Here is a 13,488-nt window from a genome sequence, read left to right on the forward strand (position 1 = left end):
TTTTTTTTTTTTTTGGTTACCTAGTCTACTTTCAAAGCGTGCATTTGCTTGCTGTTTTTCTGTTTTGTTTTGTTGTTTTGTTTTCTCCTCAGTCTCCCCCTTCTCTGTTTCTTCCACAGCCACCACCCCACTCCAGTAGTGCTGGAGATTAAATCCAAGGCCAGCTAGGCCGTCCTCTGCCTGTGAACTATATTTCCAGGCCTTGTGCTTTTCACATGATGAGATCATGTAGTATGTGGTCTTTTGTTCCTGGCTTCTTGGCTTGGTGTAATGTGTTCTCTGTTATTTGTGTGATAATCATGTTAAAATGTAGTGTCCTCTTATTTCCCAATAGATTTTTTACTGTCTGGATGGCCCATCTTGTGATGGATATTTGCTTCTGCTTATTGTCACTATGCATGATACGTGCTCTGCTTCTCAATCTATTTGTGATTTAAGTTTGCCCTTCCTCCTTCCCTCCTTTCTTTCCTTCCTTCTTTGATTTTAATTTGAATCAGACTCACTTGGTTAACCCTGGTTAGACCAGAATTTGCTGTGGAAACCAGATTGACCTCAGACTCACAGAAGTCCTTTTGCCTCTTCTTCCAGAGTTCTGGGATTAAAGGTGTGCACCACCACTCCATCCTTAAATTACGTTTTTGTAATTGATTTATTCTTTAAAGGTGAGCACAGGTGCTTCTGTATTGTATATTTCATAATGATACTAGTTTGTTGAGTTTTGAAGAAGTGATTTTGTGATCTAGATATAACACTGTCAATTTTCATTCCTTTGTGCCAGAGATATGTCTCAGTGGATAGCGTGTTTGCCTTGCAAACAAAAACTTAAACCCCTACAACAGTTTAAACGGCAAGGTGGTAAACATCTGTGGTATGAATCCTGGGTGGTTGAGGTAGGATGTCCTAAGTCATCCTTTACTGCAGAGCGAGTTCTAAGCTGGCCTGTGCTACTTAAGTCCTTGTCTATAAAAACAAAACAACAGTTGATCTTTACATCTTGAACATTGGTTAGTCCAAGCTGTATAAATTCGAAGTTTACATTATTCCATCCTTAATAATTTCTGTCAGTTATTGAAATGTGTTAAAACTACTGTCATGTTGTATTTCCATCATGTTTTGTTATTTTGTTAAGCTTAATTATTTACTGTTTAGTCTTAGTTTTTACGGAAATGTTCATACCTCATACATAGACACATAAAAGAAAACAATACGATGAATCATTAATTGCACTAGAAATGTGTGATCCAGCCTTACCTCATGGCTCCTCTGTGCCTGCTGTTAAGCCTCTGTTTGCCAAGTTATTTTAAAGTCAACCCTAGACATTATTATTGCTTTGTTCATTCGGTGTTTATGTTTATTCACCCAGTGATGGATGTTTGTGCCTCTGCACATATGGACATGATTTCATTCTGTCTGCACTATAAACATTATAGGATTCTTTCTAGTGCGTGCCTGTAAGTGGTGCAAAAGAAATACTTATTTCTATGTATGTTTGTGTTTGTATGTACACATGTGTGCTGGTACCGCCAAAGACCTGAAGAAGGTGCTAGGTTCTCTGGAACTAGGGTGTAAGTGACTGTGAGCCACCTGATGTGGTGCCAGGAGCTGACCGCTGGTCCCCTGCAAGAGCAGGACTCACTCTAACTGCTATGCTCTCTCCAGCCTTTTAAAAATGTTTTTACATTGTATATTTGAAAGAATATTACTGTTCAACTCACGTTGACGATTGTTTTTTTTTCTACTTTAAAGATCCTATACCAGTGTCTTCTTGTTGCTGTTGGAAGTAAACAGAAGTTTTTGTTTTTTTTTTTTTTTTAAACGTACTTTTAAAAAATAATTCTCATGAACTACTTTTAAATGTTATCTTTTGGGGAGGTGTTCTGCAGACTCACTAAGTGTGTCATAATACTTCGATGATAGGGATTTCCATTCAGTAACTTTACATGTCTTTGAACACTCAGAAACAATGCCCTGTAGACAGTTACTACTAAAAGAATCAGCAAAGTTTATTTGTTTGTTTTGTTTTAAGAGAGGGTTTTACTGTGTAGTTCTGGCTTTCCTGTAGTTCACAAAGATCTGTCTGTCCAGCTATGACAAGCAACCGTGTTACTTAAAGAGACATTATGAAGCCTGAACTGGTGGCTTGTGTTTGTAATCCTGGCACTGGGAAACTAAAGCAGAGTTAAGAGTTCAAAGCCGGATTGGGCCACATAATTCTAGGTAGCCCCAACCGCACGGTAAGGTCATGCCTAAACTAAGGGAAAAACAAAACAACAATCTCCCCTCACCAATAAAAAAGATAGAAAGGAGGACAAGGCCATGTTTAGTCTTTCCAGAAGACCTCATTTTGTCTGCTTTGTCTTTTTTCCGGAGCCCTTTGTGTCTGTGTCCTGATGTGAGTAGGTTCAGTGTCCTTTATCTCTCTTTACACAGCGTTATTGGAAATAATTATGAAAAACGGCAGTACCGCTGGAAGTAGCACGCATTGCCGAAAACCTCCTGGGAGCAGCGACCAGAGCAAGCCCAGCTGTGGGAAGGACGGCACTTCCGGTGCTGGGGAAGGCGGGAAAGTCTATACCAAAGACCAAGTAGAGGGTGTGCTCAGGTAAGTGTGAATTCGAGTGTGCCCGCACCATGATCGTTGACTGTGATCGGACCCAATCGACGTTACAATGCCTAAAATAAAAATGTATTTATAGCACAGTTTAATAGAGGGAAATGAAGGAGTTGCCTGGGTGTCCTGTCTTTCATTATTTTGAAATCAGCCTGGAGGGAGTTAACTTTCTGGAAATTTCCACTTATTTAAATTAGCTATAAGTCACAGTGAGTTTTTAAAATAATGATCTCAGCTTTGAGTCTATGCACTGTTTGGACTGTAGTATTGAATGGATTGCTTTGTTGTAATACGTAGTTGAAAATAGGAGAATTTCATATGCGGGAAGGCTAAGAATAAGGGCAGCAATGTTTTTGATTTTCAGATTAAAGATGCTTTCTTCCCTTCCTTTTCGGCAAGGCTACCACCTGTCTTCTCAGACACCGTGGTGCCCCTTTTGCGGACAAGCTCAGTGCTTCTCTCTATCGTGGGAGTCTCCTCCATACATGCCTGCGTGAGGCAGAGTCAGTGGAGCTGAGCAGTGAGGAGCTTGGTTTTAGACATACAGCTTTACTAACTTAAAAAAAAAAATAAGACGAGTTTTCTTGAAAGAAAAATCTTAGGTATGAAGTGCTTCAAAATAGATTTTGTTTCCTGTGGAAAGTTAAGGGACGCGTGCTCTTCTGAGCAACTGAAGTTGCAGGTGATGGATTCTGAAGGTGACTCATCAAGGGTTCTCAGGGAGAGCGGATTGAACTAACACAAGCGAAAAAGAGCCAAATAGCGCAGCAGAGGTGGCCTTTGTCCCTTGTCCCATGTGTCTTCCTTTTCTGTCTTTTCCCATTGCTTTCCCCAACGTGGTTTGTATGACTTGAGACTCAGAGTCTGTCTAGTAAGGAGAGTGATTTGTCACCGCGCCTTGAATCTAATATTTGGATCTCATCTCTTTCCTCTCTGTGTGAATGCTGAAGGTTGGTTGTATCATTGTGTCTGAATTCACAGTGAAGGAAACAGATTCCTGAATCAGGATAAAACCATGGAGGAGGACCCAAATTTGACTGCTGTGATGGTAGCAAGCACTTCAAATGCCTTAAGTGAAACTGCTGATCACTTCCATAGCTCTGCACTGGGCCAAAGTCGACTTTGGGAAACGCTATAGGGAAACTCAGCCCTAACCCACGCTGTATTTCCTGTGTGCATCACATTACATTAGGAGACCACTCTTCATGGATTCTCCCTTCCTTCCTTTTGGATTTATTTACTTTTACTTTATATGTGTGAATGTTTTGTGTATGAGCAGATAGATAGATAGATAGATAGATAGATAGATAGATAGATAGATAGATGTATGAGCAGATAGATGGATAGATAGATAGATAGATAGATAGATAGATAGATAGATAGATAGATAGACAGACAGACTGCATGCATGCCTGGTTCCTGTGGAGACCAGAAAAGAATGTCTGATCCCCAGGACCTGGAGTGACAGAAGGTTGTGTATGCTTGGAACAGAACCTGGGTCCTCTGCAGGAGCAGCAAGTTCTCTTAAACACTGAGACATCACTCTAGCTGCCCCACCCCCTGATTTTTTTTTTTTATTACAACTTTAATTGTGTGTGATTTTTGTGATTACCCCTCTCGCCTTGCAGAATAGAATTACCTATTGGCTTGGAAGTATCACCAAGAAACAAAACTATAGTTTTTGTAAGTTTTGGACAATGATAATATTCTAGATTTGCTGTTACTTTTTTGTTTTTGTTTTGTTTTGTTTTGTTTTTTCGAGACAGGGTTTCTCTGTATAGCCCTGGCTGTCCTGGAACTCACTTTATAGACCAGGCTGGCCTGGAACTCAGAAATCCGCCTGCCTCTGCCTCCCAAGTGCTGGGATTAAAGGCGTGCGCCACCACGCCCGGCTGCTGTTACTTTTTTAAATCTATATTTCCTCTCCTCTACCTGTGTGTGTGTGTTTGTGTGTGTAGGAGAGAGAATACATGTGTGAGAGCATACACAGGAGAGGAACTTAAATAAATAAAAGAAATATATTTGTTTCAGCACTGGCTTGAGTATGCATGTGTGCATGTGTGTGTGTGTGTGTGTGTGTGTGTGTGTGTGTGTGTTTGCTTTTGTTTTTCTCCAGGCCAAGGGACTTGCCTGAGGTAGGTGGGGGGACGGGGATGGCACATCCTGAGAGTGAAAGACTGACAGCTAATAGCCAGAGGAGCAGCTATGCCATCAGAGTTGGCCAGCGGAGCCCTGAGCAAGCTTCTGTGTGTCCCTGAGATTGGAGGTGACACTGTTGATGAGGTTGAAAGCTGAGGAGAGTCGGAAGAGTCTTTACGGATGGGATGGAGTGAGTGCAGGTTGAGGGTCCAGATCACAATTCCTGATCGATCAACTGCTTTAGAAGTATTACCTGTATTACCGATTGATTGATTTATTATATCTTAAATTCCACATAATATACATTGTATATAATATAAAATGTATATATAAAATCCCCTTGCGGAATGTTTTATATAATTATGAACCATTCTTTTAAGCAAATCCCTAAGTTATTTGAAATATTTCAGTGCATCCGGTGTCTGTAAGTTGCCTAGTTGCATAGTGTGTACATAGTCATAGTAAACTTCTTAAATGTGGCCCAGTGAGGCAACAGGTGAGAGGTCAGAACCTGTGTCTGGTCGTTTGGTGTTTTGTTTTATTTAGACTCAGGGGATTTTCCTCAGGAAAGTCCTCTGTCTTGATAGATTATGCAAACAAGTTGCTCAGTAACAGCAGGGTTCAGTGGGGAGAAGCCACGCAATGATCCTGCATCCGTTGCGTAAGTGCAAACTCACAGGAAGATTGAAGGAAACTTGTTTAACTAGCAAACAGGCAGTGGAGCCGCTGAGCTCTGTGTCGTCGTTGAGTTGAAAAACATTTAAAATTGAGGAAAATAAGCTTTATTGGAAGTTTTTAATGCATTATTATAAAAGAACTACCTTGCATTTAAACATAAAAGGTCATCGTGGAATCTACCAGGCGATTACAGCTGCATCCGGGACCCCTCCTGTGCAGTCTGTCTCGTTTGAATTACCAAGGCTGGAGTTTCAGAGTCTCTTCCTCGGTCCTTTTGCTTTTGTTTTCAGTTGTTCTTGTTTGTTTGTTTGTTTGTTTGTTTGTCCTGCTTGGAAGCCAAGACTGAGCGAGCCTAAACTCCTTCTCCTGCTCTAGCCTCTCTCAGAGTGCGGGATTACAGGTGTGGGAGCCTGGTCTTATTAAATTTCAGTTCTTTAAATTAAAGGAAGATAAATTACAGTGAAGAGACACATGACCACCACAGTTCTTATTTTAAAAAAGCATTTAGTTGGGGCTTGCTTACAGTTGTAGAGGGTTAGCCTTCATGGAGGGAAGCATGGTAGCATGCATCAGACATGGTGCTGGAGAGAGAGGTAGCTAAGAATTCTACATTTAGATCTGCAGGTCTCAAGAACAAAATGTGGGCCTGACCTAAGCATTTGAAAACCTAAAGCCCACCCCCAGTGACACACTTCCTCCAACAAGGCCACACCTACTCCAGCAAGGCCACACCTCCTAATCTCTTATCAAGTAGCTTCATTCCCTAATGGCCAAGTATTCAAATATATGAGACTGGGGCGGGGGGGGGGGGGGGGGGGGGGGCATTCCTATTGAAGTCACCACATAGGGTAAGGAATTTATGTGGAACATGACTGGATGTGGATACTTGATTGTCCTGGCTAGTTCATATGGCCAGCTTGACACAACATGTAGAAAGAGGCCATCTAAATGGAGGGTTTGCCCAGATGGTGTTGACCTGTGGCCATATCTGCGGGGAATTGTCTTCCTTGTTCATTGATATGAGAGAGCCCAGTTTGAGAGTTCATTGATATGGGAGATGGCTAGTTTTATGCCATCTTGACACAAGCTACAGTTATCTAAAAGGAATCTCAATTGAGAAAATGCCTCCAGAAGATCTGTCTGTAGGGCATTTAAAAAAATTTTTTTTAAATTAGTGATCATTGGGGGAGAGCCCACCATTGGATGGTGCCATCCATGGGCTGATGTCCTAGGTTTTATAAGAAAGCAGGATGAGCAAGCCATGGGGAGCAAGCCAGGAAGCAGTACCCTCCACAGCCTCTAAATTAGCTTCTGCCTCCAGGTTCCTGCTCTGGTCAAATTTCTGCCTTCTCTGCTTTTGAGGATGGACTGCTGGATGGATCTGTGAGTGAAGTCAACCCTTCCCTCCCCGCTTGCTTAGGGTCATGGTGTTTCTTCACAGCAATAGTAACTGTAACTACAGCACACTGGCCCTCAGGAGGCGGTGCCGCCCTGGGCAGGTGGCCTTAGGTTGTACTGTGAAAGTTGGCTGATCACGCGTGAGCCGGGGTGAGTGAGCAGGGTTCCTCCGTGGTGTGTGTATGCTTGAGTTCCTGCTTTGAGTAACTGTCCAGTTTTCCCTCGGTAACAGATTCACGGGCAAGCTGAGATGGGCGGTTTCCTCTCCAAGTTCCTTTTGGTCCCAACAGCAGAAAGCAAACTACAGTGACAACCTGCAGCTAAGCCGTATCCCACTCAGAGACTCCTGGACTGCACCTGGCACTCAGATGCTCTGCAGGGCCACCTCCCACCACCACACCTTCCCTGGCACAGTTTCTAAACGTACCTGAGAAAAAGAGTCTCCAGAGATTAGGAGACTATTTAGACTGTTGCCTCAGGGTTTCTGTTGCTGTGATAAAGACCATGACAAAAAGCGGCCTGGGGAGGAGGGGGTTTGTTTCACTTTGCAGTTTGTAGTCCATCATCATGCAGAGCAGTCAGCAGGAACCTGGAGGCAGGAGGCCCAGGCCACCAAGGAATGCTTCTTACTGGCTTGATCCTCATGGCTTGCTTAGCCTGCTTTCTTATAGCTCCTAGGACACCCAGCCCAAGGGGTGGCACCACGCCCAGTGAGCTTAGTCCTCTCCATCAATCATCAATCAGAAAAATGTACCACAGGCTTGCCCACAGATCAATCTTGTAGGGATTTTCTCACTTGAGGTTCCCTCTTCTAAAATGACTCTAACTTATGTCAAGTTGACATAAAACTAGCCAGCACAATTGACCGTTTGGTCAACTAAATGTACAAATAATTACTGTTAGATCATAACTTTTCCTATTGTCCTCAAGATGTTATTAATATCAACATCACAATATAAAATATATTCCAAACTTTAAAGTCTTACAATCTTTAAAAAAGGTTGAGTTCCAAGCTGCAGAGACGGCTCAGCAGTTAAGGGCACTGACTACTCTTCCAGAGGGCCTGAGTGCAATTCCCAACAACCACATGGTGGCTCATAACTATGTGTAATGGGAGCCAATGCCCTCTTCTGTGTGTCTAAAGACAGCTACAGTATACTCATCTACATAAAATAAATAATTTTTTTAAAATTCAGTCTCTTTAAAATATCCAGAGTCAGTCGGGCACAGTGGTGAATGCTTTTAATTCTAGCACTCTGGAGTCAGAGACAAGAAGAGCTCTGCCAGCCTGGTCTATATAGAGAGTTCCATTATAGCCAGGACTACATAGGCTCTATCTCAAAAATAAAATAAAATAAAATAAAATAAAATATCCAGAGTCTCTCTAAACCCCAAACTCTCCATAAAAGTTTAAATTCTGCCAACTGTGGGTTCCTGTTTTTTTTGTTTTGTTTTGTTTTTTGTTTTGTTTTTTTCTTGTTGTTGTTGTTGGGTTTTGGGGGTTTTTTTTTTTTTTTGGTTCTGTTTTTTGTTTTTTGGTTATTTTTGTTTGTTGGTTGGTTAAAAAAAAAAAAAAGAGTTCAGTACTTTTCTTCCTCCAAGAGGAAAGAATTAGGACACAGTCAAAATCAGATCAAAGCAAAACCAAAGTCAACCCAACAGTGTGGAGTGTCAGACTTTGGGGACTCACACCTAGTGTGCTCCAAAGAGCTTAGGGATCTTGGCACAGAACATGGAGGGAGTCCCACAGGCTCAGGCCAGCTCCGGGCCCCAGCTGCTGCAGTCCTTGGTGATCAGCCCATAGTATTGGCATCTCCAAGAAAACTGTCATTTCTGGCATCTTAGCCTTCTCTTGTGTCCTCTCCGTGCACGTAAGGGGCCTTCACTCCAGAAGTGTCTTCTGAGATCCTGTTGTGGACCAAGCACTGTAGTGGCAAATACATTCAGTAGTGAAAGGAAAAAAAAAAAAAAAAAAAAACCTTCCTAGACACTTTCTTGAATTGGTCTGTGAGGGTTTTTCCTCTCCTGTTTCTCTGCTTTCCCTCTCCTCTTCCCTCCTCTCCCCCTCTACTTCCCTCCTCTCCCCTCCTTCCCCTCCTCCCTCATAGTTTCTCAGTGTTGTTCCCAGTGACCAGCTCTTCAAGTTAGCTTATCAGTTATGATTTCAAGACACAGACCATGGAACATAACTAAAGCTACAAAGGAAAGGGGGCCTTTTCCTTCCCTGGTGGTGCGGATGAGCACAGAACGTCACCCCTGCATGCTGTGTGTGCTGTCTGCCATGAGCTCTGCAGCGCTTACCCCCCTTAGCTTTGGGATGCCAGGTTGTTTGGTTGTAGGAGGTCATCATCAGAATCCTCACTGCTGGCCTAGCCCTTCAGTAGTTCTGTCTATTCCTGAACTGTTTCCAGCACTCCAAGTCAGTGGGTGAATGTTCTGACACACAAACTGTATTAACTGACCTCTAGGAATAGATTGATGGAAATCATATACAACAGATAATTTTGAATCCTCATTGTTGCTTTCAAATGTTTTATTAACACAGGACCTGCCATCCTTTTTGGAATCACTTGGTTAAATTCTCAGTAACAGTGGTGTGGAATTAGCTTACTTGATTGGGCTTCAGACCTTAGGCCACTGTGGAGCTCCTATTCAGCTTCTGTGTGGCCCCCTGGGCAGCCCCTATGCAGTGACTGGCTCTGCTCTCATGCTCAGCTCCATCTGCACTGTGCACTAATAAGTTCTCCCAGTGTTTACTCCTCAGTGGTGACACACTTTTCAGGCCTTTCTCTCGCCTCAGCTGCAGTGAGTCACTGCCCTTCATCTGTATTCATGGGTTTACCTCTGTGGCTGATACACTATGCTGTGGACATTATCACGGGTGGAGGAGTGGTCTGTCTACCAAAGTGAGAATGGAGCAAACAGCCTGCATCACACCCACAGATATTCCTTATACCTACTGTTCTAACAGGGTGATGTCATGCCCCTTATACCATTCTAATAGAGAGTGACATCATGCTACTTATATCACTCTAACAGAGTGACGTCATCCTCCTTATACCATTCTAACAGGGTGATGCCACGTTCCTGCTTAAAATTTATATCCTATCATTTTTGTTCACAGCATAAACAAATGTAAAAATTACTACGAAGTCCTCGGAGTTACAAAAGATGCTGGTGATGAAGATTTGAAAAAAGCTTATAGGAAGCTTGCTTTGAAGTTTCATCCAGACAAAAACCACGCCCCTGGAGCCACGGATGCTTTCAAAAGTAAAGTAACTTATGACACTTCATGACAGTCTTTTCTAGATGGCCCATTACAGTGTTTCAGAATATGAAATCTGTTTTTTCTTCCGGTGCATTTAGAAAGCAGCTTAAGACCAGTCTAAAAATCCTTTGAATCTTTTTTTTTTTTTTTTTTTTCCGAGACAGGGTTTTTCTGAATAGCCCTGGCTGTCCCGGAACTCACTTTGTAGACCAGGCTGGCCTCGAACTCAGAAATCTGCCTGCCTCTGCCTCCCGAGTGCTGGGATTAAAGGCGTGTGCCACCATGTCCAGCTAATCCTTTGAATCTTTAAGACTAGCTTCCATTACCCAGCCGAGCAGATGCAGTATGGCTGCGAAAGTCTGCAGGCTGGAATTCGCAGTCCAAAGTAATATCCAGGTACTGTGTGTGCCTTCTGGTTTGGTGTGAGGAGGTAGGTTGACAGTTTGTATTTCCTTCCAGTGTTTGAGATATGGCCCAAGTCAACTGAAAGTAACAGTTTTACTGAGGTTTTCTTGGACGTGGCCTAGAGTGGAGATTTCCTAGACAGGCTATTCCAGGAATGCTGGTAGTGCTCTTAATATTTCTATGATGCTGGTCAGGTTTTATGATGACAGAAGTCAAACCCAGGGCCATACACATGTTAGACAAGCTTCTGGCGCTGAGCTGCATCTCTAGTCCTTGAGTTTATGAGCTCAGGTCTTGCTGTGCAACTCAGGCTGGCCAGAGTGAAGTTGGCAGTGTTCCTGCCTCTGAGCGCTGCCATCACAAGTGTGCACAGCCAGGCAAAGCACAATTCTGCATTCTTTATATCCATTTTTAGTAATGCATTTACTTTTGCTTCTTCAAAATTGATTTCTTATCTTTTGTCGGTGATATCTATTTTACTTCCTAATCTTCTCTAAAGCTTTGGTGAATTTAGTAAATATTATGCAAAATAGGGGTGAAAATTAGGTAACTGGTTTGATAATTTCCTATTTTATATGTTGTAATGAAAGTTATAGAATTGTCTCTTGCCTCCCCTGGTTGGCAGAGGCTTACTTCACCTTTCCAGGGAAGCCAGGGTAGCTTCTCCCTAGCAGATAGAAGGGCTGGCATCAGGACTCCCATGCCTTGAGCATTAAGTAAAAGAATAATAGCAATGGTTTCATGTTTTGTTACAGTTTCATTGTAACAGTTAATGTGTTGTCCATAGTGAAACCTTTAACTTAGTGATTGTTGATTCTTGTGAATTTGATATCCTTGGAGCCAGGGTTTGGTGTTTTCTGTAACGTGCTGGGGTCCCGGAATAGAACAAAGGAGGGATTATGTTAAAATGTTTCAAGAAAGAAGACTGGCAATGGTGGCTGCAAGCCTTTTACCCCACTTATTCTGAGTTCCAGGCCAGCCTGGTCTACGGAGTGAGTTCCAGGACAGCCAAGGCTATACAGAGAAACCCTGTCTTGAACCCCACCCCACCCCCCAAAAAAAGACTCCATTAGTTTTTCATAAAAATACCGTTCAAGTTGTTTATAATCCAGCCATTGGGGAACATGTCTACAATCCCAGCTTCCAAGAGGCAGTGCCAGGAGGATCACAAGTTTGAGGCCAGCCTGGTCTACATAGCAAGTTCCAGGCCAGCAGAGCTATGTGCTGCAAAAACTCTTTTTTGTTTTCCCATCATAGTCAAAGAGAGGGAGAGGCAGGGAGGGGAGGGAGGATATTGTTTACAGAACAGATTTATTTGTTGAAGGAAGTTGCCAAGGAAAATACATCTGGGAATTAATAATATATTCCAATGAAAGCACTGCCAAAGTTGTTCTTCTGGAAAAAGATAAGTTAACAGTGGCACAGAGAGAGGGTAGGGAACCTGCGTGGCTCAGCAGGTGAAGGCACTTGCCACCAATCCTGGCAACCTGAGTGTGTGTGAGGCTCAGGACTCATGTGGTGGAAGGAGACAACTGATTCCTACAGGTCACACACACACACATGAAATAAAAAGTTCAAAAAAGAAATTATGGAAAACAGTATTTTCACAGTTCTACGTGAGTGACTTTAACTTAAACCTTTTCCCATTGTCTCATGAGCCTGCCAGACTCTGATGGTTGGCTCCTGCTCTGTGATGACATAGGAGGCCCTGGTTAAACTCAGTCAGTCACACACAAGAAAGACACAGTATAGGTTGTCTACAGGAGGGGCACAAGAGAGACTGGAGAGTGTCAGCGCTCGGAATGCATTATCCATGTGTGTATAATGATCAGGACAGATTTAATAAAATTATAACAGATCTTGGCAATGGGTGATCCAGATAACGTTGGCAATAGTAATTCTCCCTGGACTGGAGGGATGGCACTGAGGGAAGAGCACACAGTGTTCTTCCAGAGGACCCAGGTTGGATTACTTTAACTCCAGCCCTAGGGGACCTATCGCCCTCTAATGGCCTCCAGAGGCACTGCACCCATGTGCTGCAAGCATCCAGGCAAACTCTTCCTATACATACAAGTAAATAGTAGTAGGCCAGACCGTGGTGGTATACATCTTCTATCTCAGCACTTAGGAAGCAGAGGCAGGCAGCTCTCCGAGTTTGAGAAATTTCAGGACAGTCAGGGCTACACAGAAAAGCCCTTGAAAAACAAAAAACAAAACAAAAGGTTCATAGTAATAATTCTTCCTAATGTTAAGAATGTTAGGCTTGGCTCCCAGGTGTGGTTCTGCACGCCTGCAATCCCAGCACTTGGGAGGGAGAAGTCGGGAATCATGAGTTCTAAGTCTCCTTGGCTACATAGTAAGTTCAAGGCTAGTCAAAGTTACATGAGACTCTGTCTCAAAACTAATAAACAAACAGGGCGTGGAGAAATGGCTTAGCAGTTAAGAGCACTGGCTGTTCTTCCAGAAGATCCAGGTTCAGGTCCCAGAACCCACATGATGGCTTATATGAGGCTATAACATCAGTCCTGTGGTATCTGATGCCATCTTCTGACTTCTCTGGGCACCAGCCATGCACAAGGTGCACGGACACATGCAGACAAAATACTTATACACATAAAATAAAAGTAACTTTAAAAAAACAAACAAAGAATGTGAGGCTGGCTGAACCTGTTGTACTGTAGCTGGTGGCAGAATATGTTCGGTCTCTAGTGCCACGAAACAGAAAAAATCCCAAAGCCTCAAAGAATGTTAAGCTAATTTCTCCCATTGTGCCTCACGGTCAGGTGAGCATTGTTGCTCTTATGAAAAAACTAAGAATACAGGTGTCTGTGCTGCAGCATCGCTGTTGCTCTTAGGAAGCAGCACAGATGTCTCACACCAAGCCAGCCAGCCGGTCAGTGGGGTCTCACAATGATGGTTGTGAAGGCTGGGTGTCATAATTATGGTTTAATGTTCTGCTTTGTAAGGGAGAAATAGTCCTTACTGATCA

General features: G+C 43.0%; 1 protein-coding gene across 3 annotated transcripts in view; it reads left to right on the plus strand.

The window, feature by feature from the left end:
- Dnajb14 (DnaJ heat shock protein family (Hsp40) member B14) overlaps window positions 1–13,488 on the plus strand; it is a 40,095-nt gene that overhangs the window by 14,585 nt on the left and 12,022 nt on the right. For 2 of the 3 annotated variants that reach the window (XM_021158079.2, XM_021158081.2), the window contains exons 2-3: window positions 2,431–2,602; window positions 9,951–10,096. In XM_021158079.2, coding sequence (XP_021013738.1) covers window positions 2,431–2,602; window positions 9,951–10,096 — 318 coding nt within the window. The remainder of the gene's footprint in view (window positions 1–2,430; window positions 2,603–9,950; window positions 10,097–13,488) is intronic. The other variant, XM_021158082.1, reaches the window with a different exon arrangement.

The sequence above is a fragment of the Mus caroli genome, chromosome 3 (genome assembly GCF_900094665.2).
Source record: "Mus caroli chromosome 3, CAROLI_EIJ_v1.1, whole genome shotgun sequence".
In the NCBI taxonomy this organism is placed as follows: domain Eukaryota; kingdom Metazoa; phylum Chordata; class Mammalia; order Rodentia; family Muridae; genus Mus; species Mus caroli.